We start from the raw sequence: 27,747 nt of genomic DNA, 5'->3' as shown, positions 1-27,747 counted from the left end.
CCGGAATCATCAACCCAATCTCCCTCGAGCCATTCACGGCATGCCGCTTGGTGCCTCTGGATAAGAAGCCCGGGGTGCGCCCAATCGGCATATGTGAAGCCCTCAGACGGATAGTAGGCAAAGCCATCCTCACCATAATCGGAGAGCAGATCCAACAGGCGGTCGGGTCGCTTCAGCTGTGTGGCGGCCAAGAATGTGGCGTGGAAGCAGCAATCCACGCAATAGCGCACCTGTGGAACGAGGAAGAGACCGAAGCAGTCCTCCTAGCAGACGTGAGCAATGTGTTCAACAGGCTGAACCGCAGTGTGTGCTTGCACAACATCCGTCACCTCTGTCCGGCCATTGCGGGTGCCGTCACCAACACCTACCGGCATCCCGCTCGGCTGTTCGTCGATGGGGAGTGTCTTCTTTCTGAGGAGGACACCACCCACGGAGACCTGATCGCAATGCCCATGTGTGCCATTGGGTTCCTCCCACTCATGCAGAAGGCGGAGAGCAGGTCAGCGACACAGCACATCTGGTTTGCGGATGATTCCACAGCAGCAGGCCGTATGCGTGCGCTGCATGTATGGTGGAACACGCTCGAGGAGGAGGGCCACAAGTACGGATACTTCATCAATGGTTCTAAGTCCACGCTCCTGGTGAAACCACAGTTTGCCAAAACCGCGGAGGAAGTGTTCCATGGGACTAACATCGCAATCATGCAAGACGGTTGCCGTCACCTGGATGCGGGACTGGGCACTGCTGCTTTCTGCAAGCAGTTTGTTGCAGCGAAGGTCACGGAATGGGTGAAGGAACTGCAAGTCCTCACCAGGTAAGCCCAATCGCAACCACAAGCAGCGTACACGGCGTTCACGCAAGGGCTGAAGGGCAAGTGGACATTCCTCGCTCGCACCATGCCAGAAGCGACGGAGAATTTCCCGCCACTGGAGGAGATTATCCACGGCGAGTTTATCCCGGCGCTCACAGGACACCCCGCTCCTGATCAGACCACCCGCACTCTTCTCGCTCTGCCTTGTCGCCTAGGGGGCATGGGTTTAATCAACCCGTGCGATCTCGCCAGCCAGTTTGATGACTCCAGGACCATCACGCAGCCATTGGTGGAGCGGATCATCGTGCAAAACACGGACCTAGGTGATGTTCACCACACCATGAAGGCAGAGAAGGCGAAGGTGCGCAGGATCCACTCCGTAAGGGAGAAGGAGACCCTAGTCGCTGTGGAAGTGAGCATTGCATCGGACTTATAGCGGTCCAGGGAGCTGGCGGTGGAGAAGGGTGCCTCGTCGTGACTGGCATGCAAACCACTGAAGATGTTTGGCTTCATGCTATCCAAGGGCGCATTTCACGATGCGGTTTCATTGCTATATGGCTGGCCTCTGAAGCGGTTGCCCTCGGCTTGCAGCTGTGGTAAATCATTCACCGTGGCCCATGCTCTCTCCTGCTCAACCAGCGGCTACCCTAGCCTCCGAACCGTGCCCGACACAGCGCACTTGCTAGCTCCGTTGGAGGCCGCGATCCGCACGAAGCTCATTCCTGCCATCACCGACCAACCCCTCCAGGTGATCTTGACAGGTCCATCCAAGCTCTACCCTGCAGAGACGGAGGTTTGGGGCTCATCGTCCCGGCCTCCCTGTCAATCCAGCATCGTGACTCTAAAGCTATCACACACGCCCTCGTAGAGCGCATCCTGCTTCAGGATGAATCCCTTGATGGCATCCCGCGCGAGACAAGAAAGGCGAAGGCAGATGCTTCATCACAAGCCCGCCGTGCACTCATGGACCACACCAAGTCCATCAAGGATAGCTGCTCTCCTGCCATGCTTCGGGTGCTGGAACTGGCTTCGGAGAAGGGAGCCTCTAGTAGGCTTACTTGCTGCCCGCTCCGTCGCTACAGGTTTGTCCTCAACAAGGAAGCTTTCCGCGATTCGCTTCATTTGCGCTATGGTTGGATTCCGTCTAGACTGCCCTCAACCTGTCCATGTGGTGCTTCATTCACACCTGAACGCGTTTGGTCCTGCCCCATTGGTGGCTACCCCTCCATGCATCACAATGACCGTGATTCAACAGCATCCCTACTGAAAGACGTGGCCCATGACGTGAGCACCGAACCTTCGCTGCAACCAATCACCGGTGAGACCCTTCGTCATCGCACAGCGATCTCAGCCGGCGTCGCGGCGCTCGCCTGGCCATGGCAGCATCCGGCATATGAGGTGGGCGTTACGAGAAGACGCTCCTAGACATCCGCATCTTCAACCCTCATGCACGTTCCAACCGCCAGCAGTCACTTCCAACTACATACCGAAAACACGAAGCTGAGAAGAGGCGCTGGTATTAGGAGCAAATCTGTGAAATTGAGCACGCGTCATTTGTGCCAGTGGTCTTGAGTGCATCTGGAGGATTCGGGAAACGTGGCGGCTTCTGCGCTCTACAACAGAGGTGCCTGTATGCTTTCGGACCAGAGAAAAGAGCCCTATTCCACCGTACTGGCCTGGATCAGGTCAAGGGTCTCTTTCGCTCTTGTCCACCTCAGCAAATGCTAGCCTCCGTGGACATCGCGCCGCTCAGCCGAAATCTGACCGAGCTTTGGCTGACATTCTCGCTGTGCTGGCCGCATGCAGAATGGCACTTCTGATCCTCTGTTCCATTTTTCTTTTTCTTTTACTTGCGTTGCATGATTGATCTTGGTTTTTCCATTATTATTTGCCATGGCGACCCCCATAAGTCCACATAACTGGCAGGGCAGGGTTGGGCCTTTTTTCTTTTCAGTCTACGAGTCTCATTATGTTCTGTTGCCAGAACAAGAAGCCTGGTCACATCAAAGTACTGACATGATAATACTTTACTCTTGGTCACAATCGTCCTCTCGTAGATCTTTTGTAGTACGGTACAACACAACCAAGCAGGAGTCCACGAGTGTAGTCATGCAGTAGCTACTAGTACTACTGACAAACAACAACTATAGTACTAAGTCAAACAAAATAAAGGCCACAGCTAGGTAGCTACTCTGTTGGTAGTCAGTCAGGAGCATGGTTCTCAACACAGTAGTCTAGTGTGTCCTCCTCCTCCTCCTCCTCCTCCTCCTCCTCCTCCTCCTCCTCCTCCTCCTCCTCCTCCTCCTCCTCCTCCTCCTCCTCCTCCTCCTCCTCCTCCTCCTTGTGCTTGTAAAGGTACATGCTCAGCTGTCATCGTCAAACAGGTCTACCTATGCTATGGTGTGGCTGCGGTGCCCGGTTCAAGTCTCCCGCTCAAAACCACTGGTAAGTGATCAGTGTGCCCAGACTAAATTCTAATACAGCAAAATAGTCCCTGAAGACTTCCGAGTTCTACCAAAACTATCACCGGAGCATCGGAGCCGGAGGCGGGCTGGTGCTAAAATAAACCGTTTTTACACATAATGCGAACTGCATTTTATGCAGAATGCAGTTCACGAAAATAATAATTTTTACATAAGTAAAATTTTAACTCCGAAGTTTTGCGCATCCACACAATACAATTTTGCAAGAATACAATGTCATGTGCCGCGCAGAAATGGGTATCATCAAGCCGAGACTACATAACCCCCAGGGAGCGTGCAACTGTCTGCACAACCTCAGTGCTGCGACGGCAGAACTTCACATCAGATCACATAACAAGGGCATCGGAACGTATTCGACATTGGTGCGGCCATATGAATAGGTGGAGGGTCCGGCGTCCTCCTCCGTGAATTATTTTAGGGACATTGGTCCCAAATAGACCATTTTATTGCTTCAGAAAAGTCTTAAGTTGATTGCCGCACAGGTTCCGACGCCCAACGCGCCCCTGCATAACATGCCAACAGGTTATGCTGGAAAGCAGTGCAAAGTGACTACAAGAGAGTTGAACCCAAAGCAGGGTTGAATACCACCCTGCTATATCTATCATGTACACTTGAAGGTGCAAATAATGAGTACGGGTTCGTCACATTTGATGTGCCGACAGAATTTAGAGTTGACATCATCTTAAATATAATTATTAGTGATGCAATGCCCGTTGTAGATGACTATACGTAATATCAGCCATAGCCTGGACCTACATGTACATGTTTGGTGAACAAATCCTCATTTTGACCCTAGATCCTGTTCAAACTAGCTTTTTAGAGTGTCTTGCACTTGGAAGTGCAAGACAAATTTTGGTCATGACGCATAACTGTGGAAATCGATTATTATTATTATTTGCAAATATAGTACGAGCCGTAAAAAAAGCGCAAGAAAACACCTGGGAAACCCAGCACAGAAGTCGTAAATCGCACGTGCACTGAGGACAACTGCATTATGAAAGTGATGTCAACTTGACTGAAACTCTGTCGGAACAGCTCTGTTTGCGGGAGTTGCACACTTCTGGGAATTGTATAGTAGTACAGAACTGCTGAGGACAATTGTATTACTAAGCTAGTACCGCAAAGTACCGTTGATCCGCCCCCTCTCTAATTTGTACTCGTGAAGCGACTTCGGCGTATACAACGAAATACGATGTTGAACCATGTTCTGTGTGTGTGTATGTATGTGTGTGTGTGTGTGTGTGTGTGTGAGTGTGTGGAAACCTGGGAGTAGTAAAATACCAGTATTTTACTACTCCCAGGTTGCAAACTTATAGCCGAGGTGAGTTAGTACTCAGTATTAGTAGTACTAGTGAGATGGTAATGCGATGGTCGCATGTTTCAGCCCTTTTCCGGTGCATACTGTACTGGTGTACATACTGGACACGTGTCTGGCGGGGTCAACAAATCAGTACTCGATGGCGTATAAGATACGACTCGAATTTTGCAGGTTTCTGTGACAGACTGAACGCGAGCTGAGTGGGCATGCATGAACCGCAAACCCACCGAACACATCCCATGATGGACCAATGATAACCATGACAACCGCAGCTCTACCAACACGTGCTTATTGTACTGACGGAAATGCAGTGGAACGAAAAATTAAAAATTAAATGAAATACGGAGGTGGCGTGGCTAATCAATGTGCGATGTAGTCAAGGTTCATTTGTGATTATTGCACCACACGATTCACTAGATCAGGGAATGTGACCTGCAAGACCCCGAGCACATGCCCGTCCACAGCACAAGACAGCAGAGGGCACTTTCCGAGTGGAGTGCAAACTCGCGAGTTCACGGGTTTTTCTCCGCCCCTTTGCGTAAAGCTGCTCAACTAAAGTTGCTCAACTTTACGTTGTGGCTACTCACGTAGTGGCTACTCAGTGGGGAACCTCTCTCATACATGTATCTCATTGGGTTTCTGAGCTTTCCATAGCTGGAAAATTCTTCACTGAAAGCTGTTTCGCTTCCTCAGAGTTGTACACGGTAGGTATGAAGGGGTTAACTACTGGATGTGCTCAACAAAGAGCGTGAAATTGATTAGAAAAATCACCAATAACTCCAATAATACCAATCAGTGAAAAGCGGAAACATTCTACGCAGAGACATGAATGAAACCCATGCAAAATTAGCAATACAAGGTGTGCATTCACTGCGAGAAGGTCAGTGATAGTCGTTCCACAAGGATATACATGTACAAGTACATGTGCATCAGAGCATGCCAGTGTAAACAACGAACGTGCCAAGGCGTACCACTTCGGTAAACACTGCAGCAGACCAGAGAAAAATGTAGCAACATGCTGTTGCCTGATGATCGTAGAGATACGTGAAACTCGGAGTTGTGACAAAGCTTCCAAACTCTCTCTTGTGTAGCAACATGCTATGATTAATGATAATACCAAGAGTACATAAACCGTTTATGTACTCTTGATAATACCGGTAGTATCAAGCAGGGAGTAGTAAATTACCGGTATATTATTACGCCCTAGTATCAAGTTCTTGTCTCGGATTGCGGTAAAACAAAATTTAAAAAATTTGGTGGCCGTTTGCAATGGAAGTCACAAGGCTGCTAGGATACCGAATAGCCTAGTCAAACGAGCAATTGATTAAAAAGGAGAAAATAATGAAACTGGAATCCACTGCCGATAGGATGGCAATTGATTCTAATTGAGATGCTAGCGACGTACTACTGTAGAGACATTGTACAATTTCTTTGCTAACACTCTAACTTTTCGAATTGTCCGCAAAATAAGCATTGTAACTTCTAGTAAAGAACTGGGTAGAGTGCAAGAAAATCTGCTTAAGATACTTAGAAGAGAAGAGGAAATGGAAGCTATCATGTCTAGAAATGTATGGTATAATGCACTGGCATTGTGGGCAGGTACAGCAAGACAACACCGCAGTCCTACCTGCTCATTGCTCAAATACATTCAAAGTCATGCATATGTGACGATTAAAGCTCTGGATCCGCCAGAGAAAGATAGCTGCCATGTTGCTACATCTGGTAGGAAATGACCGGCAGTGTGTGCATAGTCACTTTACACTTAGTGAAGGTATCATGATGACTTTGGAGTGGCCTTCTTCAATAGCTTTACAACCGCATGACGTTCCCATATTCTCGCCTCGTCCAATGGTGTCAGGCCATCCTAAACACAAGACAGTTGCAATATACACGTAACACACCTATCAGTATATACATCATGTCATACAGGTACTTGTGCAGTTGTGCTCGGGGAAATCCCACCTAAAGTGCATATTTGGAGCCATGAACTCGCACAGCCCTATACGCCCAGGATGTGATAAAAATGCAGCTGGACATACACATATGCAAGTGCAGTGATGTAATTAGAACTGGTCCAGGGTGCCAGCTTTGCACTTTAGGCCGGATTTCGATACTCACAACTGTACGTGGTCACTGTCTTAACCTGATCCCTCCCGGGTGATTCGGCGGCAATTATTTCGGATTTTTTGCTTTTGCCACTTTCAAAATGATTATTTTGGCCTTTTATCCTGCATTTCAGAGAAGAGAATTGTATGTCGCTGCCTTAATCTGATCCCTCCCGGGTGATCCAGTGACAATTTTGGAGTTTGTGCTTTTAACACTTTCAAAATGGATTTTTTTGTCTTATATCCTCCATGTATAATTTGATATCGTACTCGTAATACAGTTTCAGTGAAACCCAGCCTATTCACGCGGCTGCACATTCGTAGTACATATCTTGCACGGTGTTACTGTCTTATGATCTGGAGAAAAGTTGCCGTCAACTGAATCCGCCCAGGACCAAACCAAGCGGAGTTTCCAATGCACTCTGCAAACTGAATGGCACTCACGTCGTCTCCGACATGTTGATGTAGAGTGACGCAAGGAGGAGGAAGGCATGCAGAAGACTTAGTTTCCGTGCTTCTGTTTTTTGCTTGCGAAACTAGTTTGTGTAGCTAGTGCACCTAAACCCGACGTGAGGGTTCATGTATGGACATCCAGTATTCACATCTGGAATGCTCGAGGTTCTGTATGCACAGCCTACTATCTGTTAGGTTCGGTAGACAAGAGACAAGTAGTTTATTGGTTAGAATATACGAAGTAGAAAAACTGACAAGATTCAATCTGTAAACGACAGAGAAGACCTTCAAAGATATGCGTGCGTGCATACACAGTAGAGCTAAAGTTGTATGGCATTACGTCATAACATAACACGCCCCTTCGAAGATAAAATTCCATGGGTGTTAACCGGACACAAAATAACAAACACAGTAACATAACGAGAGAGCTTGGAAGCTCAGGGCCCTACGCTATGCTTTGTTACTTAGCTCATCGTGCATGTTGTGGGAACTGATGGAAATGTTTCCTGGGAAGGCACTGACTCTGCCGAGCACGCGCGTTCTGGAGTCGACGGGATCACTCTGCCGACGTTTCCTGTGACCGGCGCTGACTCGCCCGTTCACGCCTATTTTGGAGACGACAGGATCTCTCTTCCAAAGCATGTTTTTGCTGACGCATCCTATCACCTATTCGGTAACTAACATCCATTCTAATTTCATTTCCTCCTCGTCTCCCTATTTCTTTCCAGAAAGTCTCTCTATACATCAGGGAGTCGTACTGTATTGGCAGCTACCCTAACGGGTCACGCCGCCCACCACCCAAGCATGGGTATGATGAGGGACAGTGGCAACAGAAACAGAAAAAACAGCAAGCAGGGAGAGAAAGCAAGAGAAAGACGGCGATAGTAGTACATCTGGTGTGGGACGTAAAGAAAAGAGAGATGACAAGAGATGCGCACAAAATAGGAAACAATAATAATTATTTTTGCAGTTCCGAAACAATCAACCAGGTGATGGAGTGTGGGCACCCGAAGTCCCACCTGGACTCCACTGGAAGAACATCCCACGCAGGGATATCAGCGATAGGCCAAGCGTTGAAAAACAGCCATGAGGACACATCGTCTAGAAGTCCACCGCGCTCGAACTGAAATTGCAGGTTCAAACAATTTCCCACGCGGCGTCAGGCAGCGTAACTCTTCTCCCTGCATCACCATCCATCCCCAGCAACCGTCTCCACTCACAGCTCATGCCTCTGCCACCACTGTACTCCTCCGAGCTTCGCAGTTTGAAACCATTCGGGGGTCAGCTACACCACCGCGAATGGAGAGACGAGGACGACAACGGTCGTGACTGAAAAGACACTGCCTTGGCGACCGCGTCGCGGAGCCCTTGCCCCAGCAAATTCAGAAATACGCCAGGGGCAACTCTGGTGGACCCAGAGCCACCCCCTTGGCAAGACTAGTAAGAGGAACGACTGAAAACTAAGATAAAACGGAGCTACAAAAAGTGCAACCGTCCCCTTCAAGCACATATGCAACACACAGGGAGTCGTATACATGTACATTATATTGTGGCCAGCTGTTTGTAGCCAGCTGTGTTTGATGGTACGGTACGGTACGGGACAGATACGGAATCCAGCAAATGGCCAGCTGTGTGATACGGTACGGGACAGATACGGGATAGCGCCAGGCGTGACACAAACAAACAAACAAACAAACAAACACCAAATTAAAGCTGTGTGGACCCTGGCTAGCGCCAGACGTTACTGAAGTAACGTCTTCTGCATAGCTACGGGAATAATAATTATACTCTCACGCCCCTTCTGAGATAAAACCTGGTTTTGTCTCAACAAAAATAAATAAATAAATAAATAAAGTCATAACAGACGAGATGAAATGACATAGGCATGATGTCAAGATGAGACCAAATGCTACAGACAAACATTGTCACACATATGACTGTCCAGACGTAGATGTAATGGTGAGACGGTCAGGCGTCCTGCGAATACGAGTGCTACGACGAACAGGCTGGGTAGCGGCGTCAGTAGGTACAAGTACTGATTAAGTTGGGGAAGGGGTATGACTAGCGGAGTCAACACAGGGGGGAACGTACGGCCGAGGGAAGCGGCGATTACGCCAGAGGACACAGCCACTAGGCATCTTGACGAAGTAGTCGCGCCGACTGCCAATTGCTACAATGACGCCACGTATGGACCACAGCTTGGTCTGGTGGTGCCGAACATCAACATGGGTGCCAATCCGTAGAGAATGGAGAGAGCGTGCCGATTTGTCATAATGTGTTTTCGGATCTACAGAGTCCACAGCTTCAGCAGACGCAATCCAGTGACGATCAAAGCTGGCACGGTGGGCGAACACAAACGACTGGAGGGACTGACCGAACAACACTTGGGCGGGGCTGCTGCCATTAGGGCGGGGAGTATTGCGCCACTCCAACAGGCCGCGTTGGAAGGAGTCTACATCCAGATCTCCATTCCGGGTCGTCTTCTGAATGAGCAGTTTCACTGCTTTCACTGCTGATTCCGCGTGGCCATTGAATTGAGGGTAGTGTGGGGTGGAAAAGCACTGTTCCACACCCCAACGCTCACAGAACTCACGTACACGGGAAGCGGCAAACTGCGGGCCTCCATCAGTGAATATCTTGCGCGGTACGCCAACATCTGCGAACCAACGGCGGAAGTGACAAATGATGTCATGGGAGGTATCGGTACGGCCAATTCGAGCTACACACGGCCAGCCGGACAGACGGTCAGAATATACCAGGAACTGCCAGCCTTGACAGGAGAAGAGATCTGCGCTGGCATACTCGAATGGAAATGTCGGCTGTGGCTCGCTCATCGATGGCTCCTTCTGCTGCGAACGTTGGAGCTCACGACAGACAAGGCAGGCACGGATCAGGGCTGTGATGTCATCACTCATCCTCGGCCAGTAAACCACTTGACGCGCACGACGCTTGGTACGTTCCAGGCCCTGGTGAGACGAATGCAGGTCAGTCAGTACACGGCGTTGTAGAGACTTGGGCACAACAAGACGAGAGCCACGGAGGACGATGCCGTTATCCAGGGTGAGGTGCTCACGGCCATTCCAATACGGAGCGAGAGCAGGTGGCATGTGACGTCTGGCAGAAGGGAAGCCGTCACGAATATAGGAGACTAACTGCACGTAATCAACGTCAGACTGAGCGGCATCGCGGAGCTCGTGGAGCGGGAGACCAAATAGCGCTGATCCGGAGTCATCCTGCTGAAGGCATGCACGGATGGCTTGTCCAGATAGGGAGTCGGCTTCTCCCAGGAGATCATCGGCAACCGGGTTCTGCACTGGAGCACGCGACAAGGCGTCAGCAAAGGCATGCTCAGAGCCCTTGCGCCACGAGACGTCGAATTGATAGAGTTGTACCTTGGTCATCAGACGTTGGAGCCGAGGATTCTCAACCTGGTCCAGTGTGTAGGTGTTCAACATTGGAACAAGGGGCTGATGGTCAACAACTACATGAAACGACATGCCAGCAAGATAGGTGTGGCATTTTCGGATGGCCCAGGCGACACCCAACATCTCCAGTTCGATCATTGCGTACCGGGATTCGGTGTCGGTGATGAATCTGCTGCCGCACTGAATGAGGCGCCACGAATTATTCTGGTACTGCCAGAGGCCAAATCCGAGACCCTTGGTCCTAGCGGCGTCACACTCGAGTCGTGTCTGTGTTGACGGGTCGAAGAAGGCCAATAACGGTGGGTCAACAAGTGCTTGCTTCACAGCGTCCATAGCGACTGTGCGCTCGGGTAGCCAGAGAAACTCATTCTTGGCTTTCAGCAGACCGCGGAGAGGCGCTGCGTGTTCGGCGATGGTTGAGCTGAAATCACTGCACTGGTTGACGAGACCTTTGAATGATCGCAAGTCAGTGTGATTGGCAGGGATCTCGAAGTCGGTGATAGCGCGGGTCTTTTCCTGGTCTGTCTTCCACCCGGACTTCTTTATCACGTAGCCGCAGAAATTGATCTCGGTCACGGCGAAATCAAACTTCTTGGCTGACAGGGTGATACCATACCGACGAGCGCGTTGAAGAACTTCACGAGTTCGTTCCAGGTGCTGCTCAAAGGAATTAGTGAAGACTAGGCAGTCATCCACGACCTTGGAGAATTGCTCAATACCAGCGATAAATTGCTCAATACCAGCGAATGCTGCATCGGTCCGCTGGTTGAATTCGTCGCCAGCAGAAATCAGACCTTGTGGGTTCCGCAGGCACTGATATCTGCCCCACTGTGTGATGAATGTGGTCAAGCTTCTGGACTCCTCGTCCAAGGGGACCTGCCAGTAGCCGTGGCGAGCATCCAGCTTGGTAAAATACTGGGCGTTACCAAGGTTAGAAACAACACCGCGAGGTGCGCGCATGGGATGCGACTTGCTTGTTCAGCTTAGTGAAATCCACCGTCATCCGGACTTCTGCAGTGCCTTTCTTTTCGGCTATGACGATGGGGTGACACCACTTCGTTGGCTCTGAGACCGGTGCGATGATGCCATCTGCGACCATCTTGTCCAGCTGGAGTTTCACCTGGTCACGATAGGCGTAAGGTAACCAACGGGCATTGTTCAACTTGAACGGCTGGGCGTCAGGCGCGAGTTGGATGTGCATCGGCTGACCGTCCATGGGTCGGAGCGTGTCCTCTGCAAATACGCTAGCGAACTCGTCGAGGAAGTCCTGGCGGATACGTACACGCTGGTCTGGTGTAGGGTTGCTGTGCTCTGCAGAACGGGATGTTCCTTGTTTCACTGAAGCGATCTGTGGCCAGTTAGGCGGCAAGAAACCTAACGCCTTGAGCGAGGAGCGCGACAGCAATGCGCTACTGAGTTCGTCATACACATGTAGACGAGTGGTGTGCGTGACATCACGAGCGACAACCCTGGCGGGAACAGTTCCCAAGCTGGTCAATGGCTGACCGTTCACGGCGACAACATGGTCGGGGTCAGGTTCCAGATCAGCTACACTGCCACCAAGTCTGCGGAGATGACTAGCACCAATAGCATCAACATCCGAGCCAGTATCTGGCAACCACTCTAACGTGCACGACCGGTCGTTGTCGTCAAGACGTGTTGACAGCATCACTTTGTCACCAGCCTGCACTGCGTGAATGGTGAGGCATGCGATGGTCTTGCGGCACATTGCCGCGAAGTAGTCCCTGCCCTTGCACTTACGGCACTCTTTGCCCTTGGCAGGACACATTGACTTCGTGTGCTGGGATCGTCCGCACTGCGAGCACTTCGCCGGCTTGTCAGCTGCAGCAGATTTCGGCTAACTAACCAAAGCGGATTTGCTGCGTTGATATGATGACCTTGTTGCGGCATTCACGGATGCCGGTACCATGCCGTCACCAGTCTGCTGTGCAGCTTCTTCAGCCCTGCAGATCTTGGCCGCGGTTTCCAGGGTGAGGGACGGAGCTGCCAGGAGCTTATGGCGCGTGTCGTCGTTGGCTATGCCAACTACGATGCGGTCTCGCATCATGTCGTCCGTCACCTTGCGGAGGCTCTGGGGACAAGTACTGCATAGCTGAGGTGTACATGTGCTGCACAGCTCCATATCAGGGAAATCGCACTGTGCAAACAGCTCCCTCATTGCAGTAAAGAAGGAGTCAAATGACTCATTGCGCTGCTGCTTTCTATTGTAAAACGCAATTCGATCTAGGAAGGGGTTCCGTTGGCGTCAGATGTACGCTTTTACTGCTATGATGATCTCCGGAGCATCGGCACTGTGGGAGATGACAATCACATCTTCGTGCATGAAACTACGAATGTCGGCATCGAACGCCTGGCAAAGAGCGGACACCCGAGTCTCACGACTTTGGCTGGCGAGGTGCTGGCACACAGCATAATCTCTCCAAGCCTCCTCCCATGCCTTGAAATCGGCCATGGTTGCAGTGCTGAGCAACACCGGTCGCTCGACAGAAATCGGCTTCTGACTGTAGGATGTCGAAGTGCTGGGTGGTGCCTGGTTGTCGCGCGTTGCGTTTTCGACCAGTGTGGTGAGGCGAGTCTCGCGTGCCTCAGCCGCTTTCATCTGCTGCTGCATCAAGGCGAGCAGGGATACAATTTCAGCACTGATTCGGGAAATTCCTGGTTCCGCCATCACGACAATTCTACAAATTCTACAACTACTAGACACTTATGCTACACGATCGATCGTTTGAAAATAAAAGGCTACAGAATTCACGGACAACTACAGGCTGTCAAATATTCCGTACTCAGGTTACTAGTAGTTCACTGCGCCATGTTAGGTTCGGTAGCCAAGAGACAAGTAGTTTATTGGTTAGAATATACGAAGTAGAAAAACTGACAAGATTCAATCTGTAAACGACAGAGAAGACCTTCAAAAATATGCGTGCGTGCATACACAGTAGAGCTAAAGTTGTACGGCATTACGTCATAACATAACACTATCCACGAGGATGTAACCTGCGCTGCATTACCCCGTAGCAATGTAAGATACAATATGCATGTAGCTCGAAACACTTTTCTGTTTCCAGCTCACGCTCCTGAAGTTCACCTGTATACTCCTCCCGAAGTCGTTCCGAGTTTTTCTCCTTCGACATACTAGCCCCTCATACGTGTAATAGATGGAACATAATTGTTCCGCATGGACCTTGCTCAAGTGAAAGATTCTGGCATGATGGCGTCTCTCAAAAATATACCAAGCAATGGGAGCGTGACCGATTTTGAGAACAATAGACACAACAAACTGGGGCAAAGACTTGCACACATTGATGGGGTGAGGAGGCAGTAGATGAGAATTTTCGGGTTAGGACAGGATTCCACTCGGATAAAGGTCAAGGAACAGATGATTGTTTGCACGTTTATTATACAGTGCAAACACAGAACAGGATTATCCTGGTTGATAACACTCAATGTTACTGTGCTTTACCGCATTCTTGATGTTACAGTCGGCCCCTGCAGCGAGCAGCGCTTGACACACAACAAGTTTACCACTATTGGCGGCATCGTGCAACGGAGTGTCGCCACGCTGGATGCACACGCAAGAAACAACAGTACAGGAAAAAGTTCTCAATGAGTTAGATTGTGGATCACAGTCACAGTTGTAGATCAAAGCAAAACAATTCAGAGTGGAATTCAACAGTTGGTGGATATGGTACTACTTGTCTGGTATTTACATTGCATGATTGCCATTAGTGTACAGACATACATGTACACTTATACCTCGGTTATCCAGACCCCAAAGTTACGGGCATTTCAGGCTACCGGACACACTTTGGGTGAGTCTCAGTGGAAATGTTACTACTCTTTAGGCAATTTTTGTGGAAATAGTGACGACATATGCCATATTTATGGCCATTCCCCATCCAAATGTATGTGATTCGGAGTAACGGACATTTCGAAGTTATTGACAGTGCCTAGTCCTAGACCGCCCGGATAAACAAGTTATGAGTGTATTTCATATTGGCGGATCATTGTGTCGTTGTACAGTTTGGATCAACGCCCAGGATGTGGTACGAATGCGGCTGTAGATATCGTACATGCAGTTGTATGTAGTACTATGTACGCACGTGCAGGCATGCACGTGCTTGTACCGCTTTATGTATAGCACGAGAGAGATGACATGGCGCACTTCTGATAGAGAACTAAAGAAGATCTGTTTAGCACAATGGCTGTCTTGTGAGTGACTGAATAGATGTCTACATTGGCGCAGTGAACGAAAATGACAAAGGGCAGGACGCCCAAGGAATTTATTCCTGACTATGCTGCGAGCAACGTCGGTGCTGATTTTGAACTCTGGCTCGAGGACATAAATGATTTCCTTTCAATCAGTGAAGTGACGGCAGCAGCTGACAAGAAACGCTTGTTCTTGAATCTGGCTGGATTAGCAGTGAGGCGCATTGTGAAAGGTCTGGTTGTCACGGTGGAGCAGACACAAGATGGCTCACCTGGAGATGAGTACCAAGCCTTGACGGACGCATTGTTGGCACACTTTCGACCGTCAACAAATGTCACGTCTGAACGTCACAAATTCCGCCAACTCCGCCAAATGGAGGGCGAGTCGGTGACTTCGTTCGTTGGGCGGCTGAGAGAAAAGGCAGATGTTTGCGAATTCAGCTCCACTTCTGTGGATACCATTGTCAACTGCCAAATTCGAGACCAGCTGATCGTGGGCCTGCGTTCTGTTGAGCTTCGAAAGGAGCTGCTGAAACAGTCGAAGCTGACCCTGAACGACGCCGTCACCAAGTCAGTGGCGTTGGAAGCGTCGATTACTGACAGTAAACTGTACGATAGTACCAGAGCTAGTGACGCACCGCCTGTGTTCCCCGTGCCCATCCAGCGTGTGCAAGCTGTCTCTGCAGCTGGTTCTGGATCAGAGGGAAAGAAGTGCAAATACTGCGGACGTAGTCACAAACCAGGCATGCGTAACTGTCCTGCGGCCAACGTCACCTGCAACAAGTGTGGCAAGCGAGGGCATTTTGCAGCGGTCTGCATGTCAAACAAAGTGGAAAGACACGAAGAAAGAGCCCGGCCAGTAGAGGATGAGCCTGATGAGTATGAGCATGCAAGTCGCATGTACGACTCCGCTTTCGCCGTCAGTAGCTCGGCACTCGCAGGCGACAAGACATTCCAGACTACACTCAAAGTCAATGGTGAGCTGTGCACTGGACTGTTAGACACAGGTGCAACTCGGACGATCCTCACTGATGATGTGATCAAGCCCACGCGCAAGAGTGACCGCTTGCTGAAAGCGTACAATGGCGGTGTCGTAGAGACTTTGGGCATGGCTGACGTCCACATTTCACATGGTGGCAAGAACGTGAAGTGCAGTTGTTTCGTGGTAGCAGCCAGTCAGCACTCCGTTCTCTTCGGACAGGATGTCATCAAGGAGCTGAACCTCCTGTCACAAGCAAACGTGGTGAACGTGTCACCCATCGAAATCTCTCTGGAAGACGGTTCAAAGCCTCTAGCCCAGCCACCACGACGCCCAGCTTTCAGTATCCGGGCTGACATCGAGACCGAGCTGAAACGGCTGACCAAGTTGGATATCATTGAACCCGTCAAGGAAGCCACGCCGTGGGTGTCACCACTTGTTCCAGTCCGCAAACCGAATGGAGCATTGCGACTATGCGTGGACTACAGAGAACTGAATAAGAGAGTTACACGTGAGCGCAACGTTCTTCCAACCGTTGACGAGATCACAGCTCAGCTTGATGGCGCAGGGGTCTTCTCAGTTCTGGATGCGGAATCTGGATTCCATCAGCTACTCTTGTCAGAAGAAGCAAGGCCTCTAACGACTTTCTCATCGCACTGTGGCCTGTTCCGTTTCAAGCGTTTACCTTTCGGTATTGCATGTGCGCCTGAGATTTTCCAGCGAGTGGTGTCCGACATTCTGGAAGGCCTGCCAGGAGTCATCGTCTACATCGACGACATCCTAGTGTTTGGCTCCAATCAAGCAGAACACGATGCACGGCTAGAAGCAGTCAAGCAGCGACTGCGAGCAGCTAACCTCCAACTCAACTGGACCAAGTGTCGACTGAACCAGGACCGTGTGAAGTATCTGGGACATTGGCTAAGTGCGACCGGCTTGTCCCCAGATGATGACAAGTTGCAAGCCATCCAGGAGCTGGCCCCTCCGAAATCTATCTCTGATGTGCGACGGTTCCTGGGGATGGCTACGTACCTTGGAAAGTTCATTCCGAACTTGGCCCAGATCACGGCTTCTCTGCGCAGGCTAGCAAAGCGTGATCCCTTCAGTGTGGATGATGAAGTCCTGCAGGCATTCACCTCAGCAAAGGCTGGTATAGCGTCAGCTTTGCAAGCGTTGGCATTCTTTCAACCAGCATTGGACGTCCCTACTGCTATCAGCTGTGATGCATCGCCAGACGGTTTGGGAGCAGTCCTGTGGCAGAAGAATACCAGTGGCTGTTGGGTACCAGTGACATGTGCCAGTCGCTCTCTATCAGATGTTGAGTCACGCTATTCTCAGCTGGAACGAGAGATGCTGGGAGTGGTATTCGGCCTGACTCGCTTTCGGCAGTATGTACTAGGCCGAGAAGTGCAAGTGTTTACGGATCACAAGCCGCTTATTTCTATCGTCCAGAAGCCGTTCGACGAAGTGCCACCGAGGCTTCAGAGATGGCTGGTCGCATTGATGCCCTATCGCTACAGCTTGGTGTTCGTCCCTGGCCAGCAGATGGTTTGTGCTGACACCCTCTCTCGAGCTCCTCTACCTGATCGCACAGCTTCACCTGCAGAGGCACGTTCAATGGCGGAATTCGTTAGTCTCATTCTCGAGGCTTGTCCGGTTCGTTCCAAGGATATTCGCCAGGCCACGGACTCTGATCCGACACTGAGCAGCGTCCGACAAAGAGTGGGCACATCAGTTTGGTCAGGGTGCATCCAAACGGAAGAGCCTTACTTCCTGCTACGCCATCAGCTGACAGTCATTGAAGGGATTGTCATGCTAGACAATCGCTACGTCATTCCAGAAGAGCTCCGCCCAGCGGTGCTGCGACTAGCACATGAAGGTCATCCAGGCATCGATGCATTCCGGGATACCCTTCGCGAACGGGTTTGGTGGCCAGGTCTCATGAAGGATGCCAATCTGTTTGCAGAGAAATGCTCTGAATGCTGGCGTAAACGCTCCAATCCAGCGCAACAGCTCCTCCCTACAGAGATAGAAGGTGTCTGGCAGAAACTGGCCATTGACCTTGTTACCATTGAGGGAGCCACGTTCCTGTCTGCTATTGATTATGGTTCCCGCTGGCCAGAGCTTCTACCACTGTCCAATACTACGACAACGGGTGTGATCGACAAGCTGATGGAGTTGTTCGCACGGTTTGGTCTGCCTTCAACACTCGTCTCGGATTGGGGCCCACAGTTTGCATCCACTGAGATGTCCAAGTTTCTCGCTCAGTTGGGTGTTGAGCATTGCAAGTCTAGCCCCCGGTATGCCCGCTCTAACGGTATGGTGGAGCGACTACATCGTCTGGTGAAAGAACGAGTTGCCAGCCTGAGACCTCATCTACCGCTACACCGCCGCATCACTCAAGTCTTGTTCGACATTCGCAATTCGCGGCACCGGATGCTAGGTACATCGCCGAGCGAAGCGTTGTTCAGCAGAGTCATTCGGACACGGGTTCCAGCATCCATCACCCCACAGATCGTCAACCCATCTGAGCAGATCAAGGCGAAAGCAGCAATGGTTGAAGGTCATGACTCGCGCCGAGGTGTCCGCAAGTTACCCCATTTGCCATCAGGTACGCGGGTAGTGCTCCATGATGGGTACAGCGACCCTCGAAAAGAATGGAAGGTAGTAGAGCAGTATGGTCGTCAGGTTGGGGTCACTGATGGGTCACGCATACTGCTCCGGAACCGTCAGCATGTTACCGAGTTTGTAGCACCAGCAGCAGCAGCAGCGGAGAAAGCACCCATGAGTGAACCTCTGGCACAGTCAGAGAGGGAGCATGTGCCAGAGCCAGTGTGTGCTCCAGCACTGCCAGTGTCCGACCCAACAAGCCTTCCGTCAGAGAGCAGCGCAACATCCAGGCCCGAAGCTCCGGTAACTGCGCTCACATTGCCGTTGTCTCGTGCAGCTTCACCGGAGACGACAGCATCACCTGCAACACCGGCCTGTATGTCACTGTCACCGCCAACATCTCGTCCAAGTGTATTCCGCGAGGGCGTACAGACCAGAGCTGGCCGTCAGATCAAGCTTACAGAGAAAGCACGTGAAGCTGACATCTGAGTCGTCGAGTCATGCATTACCAAATGAGTGGCTTCAATCGCAGATTGGCGTTGTTTAGAATCTTCTAACTACCTTGTGAATATTTAGATTTTTCTTTATTTTTTCCCCTTATTGGTCGAGTTTGCATTGTAACTCAAACTCATGGTGTTTTTGCCTCAAGTTTTGAGTCAGATTATTTCTAATAGTTGCAACACTTCCCGTCTCTCTTTTACTCCAACACATGTACGTACATTCCTCTGCAAGCTGCAGGATACGGATGCACGTGTTTTTGTTTTGTTTTTGTTTTCCTTTTTTCTCTTTAAATAGCAATGAAAAATATCAATTGTGCACTCATAATCATGTATAAACAATTAAAATGAAACAATTCCAGAACGTTTTCGTGTGACCATCATCAGTGGAACATCGTCACATAGTAAGAATCACTAAAACAACCAGTTATATAGCTAGAGTAACATGAAAAGAAGCGTGAGAATGCAGCACAGCTAGCGGTTATGCATAACGCGTGTAGTGTGAACCTTTGCAGTGTATCTGAGAATGGTAGCAGTAGATGAATGTGGCAGCTGTGAGTGCGTGTGAACAAAAACTGGTGAGTGCGTATTATTTAAAAAAGTGTGAGTGCTACAACATTTTCTTTTTGCTTGCATAGAACAGGGTCACGTGTGCGAATATATACAGCTTCCAACACCTGCAACTGCTTAAAGAAACGCGCGCGACAAATAACACTAAACCAGGAATCGTCAAACAACTTACGACAATCCGGACTGGACACCAAATGCTTGTAGATGGCAGACTTGCTCTTGTCGATGTCGAACTCCTCCTCGTCCGTATCACTCTCATCCTCCACTTCCCGTTCCTGCTCACCCTTACTTTCCTCCTGACCATCCTGTTCATCCCCATCATCATCCTCCATCTCCATCTCCTCATGCCATCGCTTCTTTCTCCTTGACGTGTTCACTGCTGCGCCCGTACTTTCACCTGCCACTACTGGTTCCGCCTTCTCCATTTTTCTCAGTCGTGTCTCCGCTAGTCTCTGGCTTCTCCTCAGATTCGTTTTTCCTCCATTTTCATTTCGTTCTCCTGGTGATCTTTCCGTTACCGCCATCGGGTTTGTTAATGAACGGTCGTCCGGTGGTCTCCCATGCCGTGTTGTTGTCGTCAAGAGTGACACCAGATTCGTGTGTTGCGCTACTGTTGAGTCCGGTGTTGTATCCGTTTCTGGTTGTGTTGTAATACTGACAGGCGTAGTAGTAGGCAACGGGTGTTTTCTCGGCCTCCCACGCTTTGGCCTGCCTGCCCTGGCCGCTTTTGACAACAAGGACAATGGGACGTGTTGTTTGATACGTTCGGACAAGTGTTGAAGCGTCCTGCCAACATACCGACTACCGCACTGTCGGCATTCAAAATGATAAATGAGGTGACTCAAATGATGGGTCGGCAGGACGTCCTTCAACACCGTGAACGAACGTATCGTGGTGAAGACAGTTACTACATTCACTGCATAGTACGTCTTCTGGACAATAGACTTGACAATACGACTGACCTTTGTCGACTCCGCGCCTTTCCAAGGCAGGCACAGGAAGACACGACAAGGAGCCGGGCCGATTGTCAGTTCCTTACGGGGCGCATTGTTCGTGAGTAGTTTCGCTAATAGTGATCCTGGATATCCGTTCTTAAGAAAGACAGAGCGAAGGAAATCAAGTTCTGCTTGCAGTTTACTCTCGGAGCAAATGCGTCTTGCCCTGTCAGCTAAGTTTCGGACTAGATTGGTCTTGTATTGCGAAGAGCAATATGAATCGTACATAATATACTGACCAGTGAATGTAGGCTTACGATACACCGATGTCACACCACCCTCACATGTCTTTTCCACGAGTACATCTAAAAACGACAATTTGTTGCAATCCTCGTGTTCACATGTGAAGCGTAATGCAGGGTGGACATCATTCAACTCATCTAGAAAGGCTTCACTGTCACGTCTTGTTTCGAAATAGGTAAATGAGTCGTCCACAAATCGAACGTACAACTGAGGCCACTTTATTTTGTCCATTCTCGATTCGCAATATCCAACGAAGACATTTGCCAGTACCGGGCCCAACGGAGACCCCATCGCCACACCGTCTGTCTGCTTATACATAACATCACCAAACGAGAACTCTACGCCACTCGTCACCATCAGCATCAAACGTCGAAATGCTGTCTCCGGTAACCATGGAAGATCAATGTCATCATCATTGTGGTATAGTCTTCGCGCGCAGATATCTATTGTCTCGTCTAGTGGTACGTTTGTAAACAAGCTTACAACATCGAAAGAGCACATATGGGCAGTAGGCGGAATAGGGTTGTCACGAAGGATTTCAACGAATTCAAACGTGTCCTTAACGTTGTGTTTACAATAATGCTCTAATACCGGTTGTATCATGCCGCAGAGCCACTTGGATATAGCGTATTGGGGCGATCCTATCATGGAGAGTATTGGTCTAAGCGGGCAGGATGGTTTATGTATCTTGGGGAGGCCGTACATGCGCGGACGAACCGAACCGATAGGCTTGATTCGGAAAAACTCGGATTCTGTTATGTCTTTTGCTGCTCGGAGTTTCTTCAGATAGGTTACTATTTCCTTCTCCCGGGCCAATGTTTTATCATGTGTTGAAACCGGACCGAGTTCCACAAATTTACACCCGTCGTCCAGTATGGTAGCCATTTTTGTATTATACTCCATTCGCGTTAAGATAACTGTTGCCCGACCTTTGTCTGGCCGAGTGATGATGATATCATTGTTCTTTTTCAGCTCTGAACGAGCTTTCATGTGTTCGCGGGATAGTGAAAATGTTCTCCGTTCAGCGGGTTTGTCAGCGTGTTCCTCGGCTGTAGCACGCAATGTGGCCGTACACACCATTTTCTTTGATTCCGATACCGGTGCAAAACCACTCAATTTCCGATAGAATAATTCAAAATCACATAGTACTCGCTCTTTCATGTTTGATGTTGGTGGTATGCCGAAATCTACGCCTCTAGATAGTAGCTCCTTTTGAACAGTCGTAAGTGGAATGTTCGCCATGTTAATTATTGTGCTGGTATCAATTGTGATGGAGCCAAAGCGCTTCTTCCGAAGCCACTTGATGTTCTGATCGTATTTGGTGACTAATCGAGTATGTAGCCTATCATCATTCTCCGAGATAAGCATGGAAAAACGAAGAAAGTCATGCTGTGACAGGAAGTCCCGCGCCTGGCGGTAGAGGTGTTTAAACGCAGATCGTGTTTTGTCAATTGTATCCATGGATCTCGCAATGTCATCCTTGATGAAAGTTCTTTCAATTGAAAGGGACTGGTACGCTTTAGCCCGCTGTACCCTGTTCTGGATTGCGCCAGGACAGACGCCGAATTCCAAGCATTGTTTGAGAAAAGCAACATTAAACGCAATGCACCTACAAACATAACGCTTGCGAAGCACATTATTCAGACATTCAGTCTGATCGCGAGTGTATCTCCGTTTAAAGTATTTAAATAACCGACGAGGAGACAACAGTCGTAAAATAGCAAGCCACATTCATCTACTGCTACCATTCTCAGATACACTGCAAAGGTTCACACTACACGCGTTATGCATAACCGCTAGCTGTGCTGCATTCTCACGCTTCTTTTCATGTTACTCTAGCTATATAACTGGTTGTTTTAGTGATTCTTACTATGTGACGATGTTCCACTGATGATGGTCACACGAAAACGTTCTGGAATTGTTTCATTTTAATTGTTTATACATGATTATGAGTGCACAATTGATATTTTTCATTGCTATTTTACGACTGTTGTCTCCTTGTCGGTTATTTTTTCTCTTTCTTCTTTTTTTTTTTCTTTTTGAGGGAAGGGGGGTAATGTAGATATCGTACATGCAGTTGTATGTAGTACTATGTACGCACGTGCAGGCATGCACGTGCTTGTACCGCTTTATGTATAGCACGAGAGAGATGACATGGCGCACTTCTGATAGAGAACTAAAGAAGATCTGTTTAGCACAATGGCTGTCTTGTGAGTGACTGAATAGATGTCTACAGCGGCTACACATACACATATGCAAGTGCAGTGATGTGAACGGAACAGGTCCATTGTGCCAGTTTTGTGCTTTAGGTCGCATTTCAGAGAAGAGAATTGTATGTCGCTGCCTTAATCTGATCCCTCCCGGGTGATCCAGCGACAATTTTGGAGTTTGTGCTTTTAACACTTTCAAAATGGATTTTTTTGCCTTTATCCTCCATGTATAATTTGATATCGTACTCCTAATGCAGGTTCAGTGAAACCCAGCCTATTCACGCGGCTGCATATTCGTAGTACATACCTCATACAGTGTTACTGTCTTATGATCTGGAGAAAAGTTGCCGTCCACTGAATCCGCCCAGGGCCAAACCAAGAGGAGTTTCCCATGCACTCTGCAAACTGAATGGCACTCACGTCGTCTCCGACATGTTGATGTAGAGTGACGCAATGAGGAGGAAGGCATGCAGAAGACTTAGTTTCCGTGCTTCTGTTCTTTGCTCACGAAACCAGTTTGTGCAGCTAGTGCACCTACACCCTACGCGAGTTTTCATGTATGGAAATCCTGTATTCACATCTGGAATGCTCAAAGTCCTGTATGCACAGCCTACTATCCACGAGGATGGAACCTGCGCTGCATTACCCCGTAGCAATGTAAGTTACAATATGCATGTAGCTTGGAACACTTTTCTGTTTCCAGCTCATGCTCCTGAGGTCCACCTGTATACACCTGAAGTCGTTCCGAGTTTGTCTACTTCGACATACTACCCCTTCATACGTGTAATGGATGGAACATAGTAATCATTGTTCCGTCTGGACCCGCTCAGGTGAAAGATTCTGGTATGATGGCGTTTCTCAAAAATATACCAAGCAATGGGAGCGTGACCGATTTTGAGAACAATAGACCCAACACCCTGGGGCAAAGACCTGCACACATTGATGGGGTGAGGAGGCAGTAGATGATAATTTTCCGGTTACGACAGGATTCCACTCAGGTAACGGTCAGGGAACACATGATTGTTTGTTACTTGAATTGTACAGTGCAAACACAGAACATGATCATCCTGGTTCATGACACTCGATGTCACTGTGCTATACCTCATTCTTCATTTTACAGTCGGCCCCTGCAGCGAGCAGCGCTTTACACATCTCGATTCTACCCATCCTGGCGACATCGTGCAACGGAGTGTTGCCACCCTGCATGCACACGCAAGAAACAAGAGTACAGGAAAAAGTTCTCAATGAGTTTGATTGTAGATCACAATCACAATTGTCGATCAAAGCAAAACAATTCAGAGTGGAATTCAACAGTTGGTGGATATGGTACTACTTGTCTGGTATTTACATTGCATGATTGCCATTAGTGTACAGACATACATGTACACTTATACCTCGGTTATCCAGACCCCAAAGTTACGGGCATTTCAGGCTACCAGACAAACTTTGGTTGAGTTTCAGTGTAAATGTTACTACTCATCCGTGCTTTTATAAGAACGAAACGGCGCTTTTAGTGGCATTTTGCATACAAATCTCCATCTAGTAGGGCGCAGTCACCCAGTTTCGGTGGAAGTGCGCGAGTTCGATTGGGATTCAAGTAGGAAGGGAGCGTCTCAGCTTTCTCGGACCAAGACCATTCGACTCAGCACCCCGAAGACTACAACTGGTGAAATTTTAATTTTTGCCTTAACTTCCCCTTTAACTTCCCTGCTTTTGTGCTTTGCTCTCGAAACAAGTTTGTGCAACTTTTTGCTTTTTGGTTTCCGGATCATGCACACGAAGTTCTCCTTTCTACTCTTCCCGAAGTCATTCCAAGTTCTGTACAGGTAGACTCCCTCTAATTCGAATACGGAATAATTCGAACATTCCATGTAATTTGAACTTTTTCGTCGTACCGATCTTCTGCAAGTCACTTCAAGTAAATTCGAATGCATAATTCGAAGTACGAAAAGTGCACCCGCTGCATAATTCGAACTCTGTCTTCGTACAGAAGAACAGTTTACAGTACAGTGACTATGTCCTTCGAGCACTTATTTCGAAGTGAGATGGAGTTGCTCTACTCGTAATTCGAAGTTCATTTTTTCTACTTCTCTAGCCAAGAGAAACTCAGAAATTGATCCCTGGTCCGCTCCAGGATCGACAATAGCGTTGAAGAAACCGACCTTCTCTCGAAATTTGATCCAAGCCTGTGCGAGGCAAAGTGCAAAGATTTGATTGAAGACAACTTCTTCCAGGTGGTTGGCTCTCTTCGCGGATCTCAATGGCTTGTCATGCCGCGCCAGCTCATGCGCAAAGAAGTTTAGGACTGAACAACAACTGGAAGTCGTAAACATTGTCTATGCCTAAGCTCCACTTCTGTTCGTCAGAACGACGTGCTGCTCTCCGACGGGCTTTCATGACGCAGAGAAGGCAGCGCTCTTCTCTTGCGTTGAAATTGTTTCAGGACAACGGCAGCGATTGAAAACTGCTTCACTAGAACTTCGTAGAAGATGAAAATAATGTCCAATGACTTCATGTCGATCCAGTGTTTTGGTGAAATGACCTGATTTCGTTGTTCATGACCACCTATGTTTCATTGGTGCAAAAAAAAGTGCAAAAATAATCAGCACGCAATTTCGAGCATTTTGACATACATATCAGTACATGGGACTGCATTTTGGATAATTAGAAATTCCGGATAATTCGAATTTAGTGCCTGGCAATTTGAGGTTCGAATTTGAGGGGGTCTACCTGTACTTCGCCATAATAGCAGCTAATACGTGTAATGGATGGAACATAATATTGTACCGCCTGCACCTGCTCTGGTGAAAGATTCTGGCGTGATGGCGTCTCTCAAGAATATGCTGATCTTGCACATATTGTACGCAACGGGAGTGAGGCCAATTAAAAAAATAGACACAACACCCAGGGGCAAAGATCTGCCCACATTGCAGTGTTGAGGAGGCAGTAGATTGAAAATTGCTCCTTCATGCAAGGATTCCAATTTGGTGAGGGTCTATGGAACACATGAGTTGTTTTTTCTCGATAGTACAATGTTAGCACAGACCATAATCATCATGGTTCATGACATCCTATTATACTGTCCTTGACCGCATTCTTGATGTCACAGTCTGCCCCTGCAGCGAGCAGCGCTGGCACACATCGATTTTTTCTGCCCAGGCAGCATGGTGCAACGGAGTGTTGCCATGCTGGAAGCAGTTAATTTTACAGAGTAAAGCAGAACAGGATAAGCATGGTTCATGGCACTCTAAATCCGGTTCTTTACCGCATCCTTGATGTTGCAGTCCACCCCTGCAGCGAGCAAAGCTTGACACACCTCGGTTCTACCCCAATTGGCGGCATGGTGCAACGGAGTGTCGCCATCCTGGAAGCACATGCAAGAAACAACAGTACAGGAAAAAAGTTCTGGGGAAGTCTGAGTGTAGATCACAAACACAATTGTAAATCAAAGCAAAATAATGCAGAGTGGAATTGAACAATTGGTTGATATGGTACTACTTGTCTGGTACTGCCGTGGACATGGAAACCCGGTGGCACGTCTAGCGGTCCCTGGCCGCTGTCCATGCAGGCTTGATTCGGTACGCGTAGTCTACGGTACACATATGCAGTGCGCTGGTCATATCGGATAAACATGTGCACTGCATGCAACGTTCTGTACGCACTGAGAGCGCCGGTCCTGGTCATTCGACTGGATTTCCATGTCCTAGACAAGACAGTATTTTCATTGCATGATTGCCATTACAGTAAGATCGGGCGCCGAAGAACACCTCGCCGAAGAACACCCAGGCTGGAAAACCGGCAAAATTTAAGAACAGTCCAGGCTAGAATTATCAGATTTAAGAACACTTTTAAAATGATCTACATTGTACATGTGTGGGAGGTGAGTACATGTCATGTACACGTGTAACTACTAAACAGTAACTGCACTGCTACATGTACAGTCATTCCCATTTACGACACCCACTAGTTTAGAAGTACTACATTGCACTACATGTACATGTACATGTACATGTACATGACAAACGTCATGACGTCACTCGACTCGCCGCGCGCATGTGAATAAGAACGGTCTGGCAAGAATCAAAAATTTAAGAACTTTCCTAGGCTGCGCTCGAGCCCCTGCGTTCTTCGGCGCCCGATCTTACTGTATTGTACAAGCATACATGTATGTCATATTTTCTTATCAGTGTGGTGTTATACAAATTGGATCAACGCCCAGGATGTGGTAGGAATGTGGCTAGACATGCACATAATAAAGTGCTGTGATGTAATCTGAACTGGTCCAGGGTGACAGCTTTGCACTTTATTAGTTCGGATTTCAACACTCACAACCGTACTTGCTCACTGTTTGGGTTTGATGCATACTTTTAGAGCGTGGTGAAGGTAAGTTACGTAATAAAGGCAGAGAGCCGCGCACTGACCCATAACCACAGTTGCATACTCTTGTTTATGCACTCTTGCTACTATCCACGAGGATGGAGTCTGTGCTGCACTAGCCTGTGGCAATGTAAGATACAATATACATGTAGCTCGGAATACTTTTCTGTTTTCAGCTCATGTGCCTGAACTTCACCTGTATACTCCTCCCGAAGTCGTTCCGAGTTTTTGTACTTCGACATACTAGCCCCTAATACGTGTAATGGATGGAACATTATTGTTCTGTCGGGACCTGCTGAGGTGAAAGATTCTGGCATGATGGCGTTTCTCTACACTATACCAAGCAATGGGAGCGTGACCGATTTTGAGAACAATAGACACAACAAACTGGGGCAAAGACTTGCACACATTGATGGGGTGAGGAGGCAGTAGATGAGAATTTTCGGG

At 48.7% G+C, this 27,747-nt stretch overlaps 1 protein-coding gene across 1 annotated transcript in view; it reads right to left on the bottom strand.

The window, feature by feature from the left end:
- Nucleotides 1-5,758: 5,758 nt before the first annotated feature.
- Nucleotides 5,759-27,747, bottom strand: part of LOC135829711 (uncharacterized) — a 113,838-nt gene continuing 91,849 nt past the window's right edge. The window contains exons 17-20 of the mRNA XM_065342103.1: nucleotides 26,189-26,287; nucleotides 24,025-24,123; nucleotides 14,077-14,175; nucleotides 5,759-6,476 (exon numbers count right to left, since the gene is read on the bottom strand). Of these exons, the coding sequence (XP_065198175.1) occupies nucleotides 6,387-6,476; nucleotides 14,077-14,175; nucleotides 24,025-24,123; nucleotides 26,189-26,287 (387 nt within the window). The 3' untranslated portion in view covers nucleotides 5,759-6,386. The remainder of the gene's footprint in view (nucleotides 6,477-14,076; nucleotides 14,176-24,024; nucleotides 24,124-26,188; nucleotides 26,288-27,747) is intronic.

This window comes from Sycon ciliatum, chromosome 13, assembly GCF_964019385.1.
Source record: "Sycon ciliatum chromosome 13, ocSycCili1.1, whole genome shotgun sequence".
In the NCBI taxonomy this organism is placed as follows: Eukaryota; Metazoa; Porifera; class Calcarea; order Leucosolenida; family Sycettidae; genus Sycon; species Sycon ciliatum.
This window is presented reverse-complemented; position numbering and strand designations above follow the sequence as displayed.